The 5,863-nt window shown below is 43.8% G+C and overlaps 1 protein-coding gene across 1 annotated transcript; it reads right to left on the bottom strand.

The window, feature by feature from the left end:
• Positions 1-1,430: 1,430 nt before the first annotated feature.
• On the bottom strand, positions 1,431-3,281 carry LOC138505156 (general transcription factor II-I repeat domain-containing protein 2A-like). Its single transcript, XM_069625431.1, has one exon. The coding sequence runs from the start codon at positions 3,279-3,281 to the stop codon at positions 1,431-1,433; it is 1,851 nt and encodes a 616-aa protein (XP_069481532.1).
• Between the last annotated feature and the right edge of the window lie 2,582 nt (positions 3,282-5,863).

Here is a 5,863-nt window from a genome sequence, read left to right as displayed (position 1 = left end):
AGCGCTCAAGAACCTTGCCTCGGCTCAGCCATCTTACATTATTGTACATCAGCAGTCCACTGTAGGTGGAATCAACCTCCTGTAAAAGTGCTGAAAATTCTCGTTTGTGAAGGGGGCGAGCAGCTATTAAATTAACTATTTTTGTAACAACTGACATTAAGTCATTTAAGTCAGTGAATCCTGCCTTGGCACATAAAGCCTCCTGATGGATAATACAATGAAAAGGCACAATCGGATGTCCAATAGCATCTGTAAACAATTTCACAAATCCAATTTTTTTCCCCACCATGTTTGGGGCACCATCTGTCGTCACTGACACAACTTTAGATATATCAATGCTTAGGTCGCAGAATGTTTGCATAACAACCTTACAAATGTGATGTGATACTCAAGCTCTGTTCTTGTCCTCTGGGATCTAAGATAATATGTTCACAAACATATCGCTATAAAAAGCTCAGGACCTTTGTGTGATCAACTGTTTCTTACAGTCAGTAAAATTGGCACTCTATATGCCTCTGAATATCTTTGTTTAGATATAGTTACTAGCTCAGTTGCCTCAGGTAAGTATTGGGATCCCCATTTGTTCCTGCCACACACCACCAACTTCAAAACATTGCTACAATTGTATTTAGTGGCAGCTAAGCTGCAATCAACAGATGGCTTCCATAATCCTTAATTCACACATGCTACTGTGACTACCCCTTTCAACAATCCAAGGCTTGATCCTAATGATAATTCCAACTGTTGCCCCCAAATCAAATAATCCTTATTTTGGAATCTCTTGAAGAGGGCTGTCCAACTTCCACAGCGCAAACATATTTCACAACCTCCTCCAAACAAGCTTCAGGCCTGGCCATGGCATAACATTGATGGTGATGGACGTTCTCACAAACTTCACAATAGCCCCAGTCAAGGTGGTGGGTATAGCGGCACTACTGCCGTTAAATCTATCAGCATAATTTGATAACGTTTTCCACTTCACCCTCTACACCAGTGATGGGCAACCTTTTTGGCGTGGTGTGTCAAAAATCGGCAAAAGATCGAGCATAACTTGCGTGGTGTGTCACTTCGACAAAAAACATAATTTTGCGCAATTTATAGTAGTTTAAACTACAAAAATGTATAATTGCAATATATAATTGTATTTAATAAACCAAAAACAAATTATTTAACATACCTGCTTAGTAACTTCTTTGTTCATCAGTCGATTTCGTATGTTGCCCTTGATATTATTGAACTTATTTGGGGTGCCGTGAACCAGGGCTGTGGAGTCGGCTGCTTCCAGCTCCACGTCCTCATCAACATGCCACTCCAGCCCGCCCCTGCTATGAATATTCCTAGTTACGTGAGGGCGAAGATTATGAATATTCAGCCCTGCCGTGAACTGAGATAAGTGAGGGGGAGGGCAAATTCTTTAACTAACCTGCCTATTAGTGACTTTTTTGTTGCTGAATTTCATTGGCTAAATCTTCAATTGAAGGTTGGTATTTTGTACACTTCAGGCCCAAGCAAGCGCTAGTAACCTCATCTGTCAATCTGTTTCTTTTGTTGGTTTTGATATTATTAAATGCTGAGAATAAGGTCTCACAAAAGTACGTAGAAGGAAAAATTGTGAGTAAAGCTGTTGCTATATTTGTCAGGGTGCTAAAAGTGTCTGGTAGTCTGTTCCAGGCACTCCAAATTTCCTGTTCGTAGTGGCACTCATCTTTATTCTCCAAGCGGCCCCTTTCCAGATTCTCAAGCTTTGACCTCAAGTCGACAAACACCTGAGCCCAGATGCTGTCTTGAAATTCTGCAAGCTGCATCTCCAAATCATCTATTTGCATCCATTGGAAACCATTTAATTCCAAACTATTGTAGACTACTACATCAGGATACTTAATTATTTTCATGGTCTGTTCTAGGCTTCTAAATTGACTAAATCTATCAGTAAACTGGTCAAGTAACGAGTCTAAAACATGCTGGTACTTCATATGCAAGAGTTCCACTTCATTTCGTACAGCTGCACTGGCCTTCTCAAAATGCTTTTGTACTCGAGGAAAATACTTATACGTTTTAGTTTCTACATCTCGCTTGACAATTTTTACTTTACTTTCAAAAGCTTTTATGTATCCAAACATAACATCAATACTTTTGCCAAAACCTTGTAACTTTAAGTTCAGTTCATTAACATGAACAGAGAGATCTGTAAAAAACATCAGGGTGTTGACCCACTTATCATCATTGAGCTGAGGAAAGTTTCTCAGACCCTTCTCTTCAAGAAATATCTTAATTTCTTCAAAGCACTCCACAAAGCGCTCAAGAACCTTGCCTCGGCTCAGCCATCTTACATTATTGTACATCAGCAGTCCACTGTAGGTGGAATCAACCTCCTGTAAAAGTGCTGAAAATTCTCGTTTGTGAAGGGGGCGAGCAGCTATTAAATTAACTATTTTTGTAACAACTGACATTAAGTCATTTAAGTCAGTGAATCCTGCCTTGGCACATAAAGCCTCCTGATGGATAATACAATGAAAAGGCACAATCGGATGTCCAATAGCATCTGTAAACAATTTCACAAATCCAATTTTTTTCCCCACCATGTTTGGGGCACCATCTGTCGTCACTGACACAACTTTAGATATATCAATGCTTAGGTCGCAGAATGTTTGCATAACAACCTTACATATTTCGCTTCCTGATGTACTTGTTGGCACTGATACTAACTTTATCAACTCTTCTCTCATTGTGTGACCATCAGAATATCGACCAATAATGGCCAACTGAGCATGCGATGTGACATCAGTAGTTTCATCAAGAGAGATGGAAAAATATTTACAATTCCTTATGTCTCTCTTTAATTGATGTTGTACGTTTGTGTTCAGTCTCATTATTCGGTCTTTTATGATGTTTCTACTGAGTGGTAACTCAGATATTCTCTTAATAATTGCATCTTTATTCTGCATATCGTGAAATAGAACTGGCGCACATCTTAGGAGAGTTTCTTTAATAAATTCTCCCTCATTAAGCGCTTTTGCATGCTGAGCTATGGAGTGAGCAATGCTCAAACTTGCAGAGTTTAAATTTGTAGAGCCTTTTATAAATTTAAGGATGGAGTTAGATTGGCTCTTATAAAGGTGTAGCTTCATGGAAATGTATTCCCTCCTTTCATCCTCACTTTTTTCCAAGAGCTGGGAATGATTAGTTTCAAAATGTCTATTTATATTCCACGTTCTGCTTACTACCGTTTCAGTACATAGAACGCAAAATGATCTGCCATTTTTTTCTATAATGCCATACATCTCGCTCCATGTCTCTTGAAAGGGTCGGCCACTGGTACTACCACTCCCTTTACTTAACCTTTGTTTTTTATTTTTTGGGTGCTCCATCAGTCGGCCAGTGACAGCAGATAGAATTATAGATAGCTTGTTAGGCTAGTTAACCCCTAATTGGCTAACACAACCTCCCCCTCACTTATCTCAGTTATTGTGGGCAATTACAAGTCCATGGCACCCCAATAGTTGTTGCTAATGGCGCTCACAGTTCCCCCCGGCACTCCGCTGTTCCCTGCTGTGGTGCGGTCGTAACCGGAAGTCCCAGGAGTAGACTCTCTGTGCCGGAGTTCAGGCCTACAGACAAAAGGGGTTGAAACTTTTATTACTACATGACTACAACTCCCAGCATGCCTGTATACAGCCTACGGCTCTGCAGCTACGCCAAATCTAAAACTCCCAGCATGTTGCACTTGACTATTATAGGGGGACCTTTTCTTACAAGTGTAAATTGCAATCAGGGGAGTGCCAGCATTAGATGCGGTTGGGTCCCCTGCATGCAACTGTAAACATCTGCAAGGAGTGTGAAATTAAAGAGTAAAAGTAGGCACAATCCCCTTCACTCGTCACTTTTAAGCTCCGTTTTGCAAAAACAGTAAACGCAGCTTGAAAATGATGCTTTGCAGGCGACTTTTATTAACAGATTCCTATGGAATCCGCCTGCTCATTAGCATGTGCAAATGTAAAACGGATTCTAAAGGAATCCAATGGTTTTATGCCTGCATGAAAATATCATGCAGGCCTAAATAAAACTGGGTGCTCATCCAAGACGGGGGGGGGGGGAGGGAGTAAAGCAGGAATGCAAAACTCCCTCTGTGCCCCTGCAACGCATTGGAAGGGCAAGAAAATGAGCTGAAGGTCCAAATGGAAGCGTGAAAGCAATGCCGCCTGCTTTTGGGTTTTCATTTTGCAAAAACCACTCAGTGTGAAATCACACCATAATATGTAAGCTACAAGTTACAGGGGGGGGGGCAGAAGGGAGATGGTCGTGCAGCCTGGCTCCCCTCTGGTGCCCAGTGCACCCGACAGCCTCCCGCGGGCGCCGTATTGGCCACCCCCCTGGCACCAAAAGCTGCCTCTGCTACTGGCCACAACTGTACACTCATTTAGCCAGGCAACCCGGTGTAGCATGAATCCGTCTTTCCAAGTCTCCAGTGAGCTAAAGACTTGGTTGAGACTCTCCCAGGGGCCATCCACCCAAGACCAGGTCAATGGGCTGTGTTCGTGCTGGTAGAGAGACTCCCAGACCCCCCTTTGATTTTCATGTCCATTACAGCTGGGCTTGTTAGAAACCAGATGTGTAACTTCAAACTATTTAATGAATACGCTGATCAATTTCCCACTCCATTCATTGATCTTGAAACCGACGAACAGGTGTCCAGCCGTATTTTTACTATTCTTAAATGGTAATTCACAAGGGATCAGCATGAACACTCTTTGTAACTATTATATTTAATTAATCATTTACACTACAACCAACATCAAAGGTCCTTGTTGCTTATTTCCCAAATGAAGTGCAGGTTCTTGCATTTGAGAATGTCCAACATAAGCTCGATGTTTCCCTGCAAAAAAGCAATGTTTGTAACTTTTAAGCCTGTTCTTAAATGACTACTTCAATAGTCTACTTTGGCTTAGCACCCACTAATATAGTAGTATGGTTATGGTGCAACATGCGTGTAGTTTTGGCTCAGCAGCAGTTCAGCTGAGCCAAAACTACAACGCCCAGCATGCCCTGATAGGTTTGGGGTCTGCAGCAGACCCCAAACCTAAGTAGCATTATTGCTAATAATATATAAAAAATATAATCTTTCCCCACTTTCCTTCCCCTGCTTACCGTGAAGGTCAGTCTGGCAGCGACTGAATTGCAGCCTGACTGGAGAGAGGAGCGCACTGTTCCCGCGCTCCTCTCCTGCGGGTCCTCCCTAACGTCCTTGCCGTGCTGGAGAGAGGCGCGCACTGTTCCCGCGTTCCTGTCCTGCGGGTCCTCGCTAACGTCCTTGCCGTGCTGGAGAGAGGCGCGCACTGTTCCCGCGTTCCTGTCCTGCGGGTCCTCGCTAACGTCCTCGCCGTGCTGGAGAGAGGCGCGCACTGTTTCCGCGCTCCTCTCGCCGTGCTGATGACGTGTGTGCGCCAGCCCCTGCGCTCAGAAAGGGGCTGGGCTGGGCTTCACTGTCAGGCGGCGGCGATACAGTAAGTGAGTGTGGGTGGGGGTGATCACACGTCCCGCCCCCCCGCCCCTCCAGCACAGATTCTTTCATCCTCGGCGGCCGTGCAGGAGCCGAGGATGAATCGCATGAAATCCAGCGCGTGTCACCCCAAATGGCTACGCGTGTCAGCACTGACACGCGTGTCATAGGTTCGCCATCACTGCTCTACACCAATCTTTAGTATGTGGTCATCCAGCATTCTCCACATTTATTTTGCAAATCCTTCCTAGTGCATCACCAACAATCTACCTGTGTTCTCCTCTGTCCATTCCTCTAACCCACAACCTCTTTCCTAAGGGGACCCACAGCAGTTAGCTTGCTCACCTCCTTTAATATATACACCCT

The sequence above is a fragment of the Ambystoma mexicanum genome, chromosome 11 (assembly GCF_040938575.1).
Source record: "Ambystoma mexicanum isolate Mex_15411 chromosome 11, UKY_AmexF1_1, whole genome shotgun sequence".
Taxonomy (NCBI): domain Eukaryota; kingdom Metazoa; phylum Chordata; class Amphibia; order Caudata; family Ambystomatidae; genus Ambystoma; species Ambystoma mexicanum.
The sequence above is the reverse complement of the archived record's forward strand: the minus strand, read 5'-3'. Positions and strand labels throughout refer to the sequence as shown.

Bases quoted from the DNA above. Each gene is read 5' to 3' on its own strand.
- LOC138505156 (XM_069625431.1), bottom strand. From the start codon at position 3,281: ATGTATGGCATTATAGAAAAAAATGGCAGATCATTTTGCGTTCTATGT.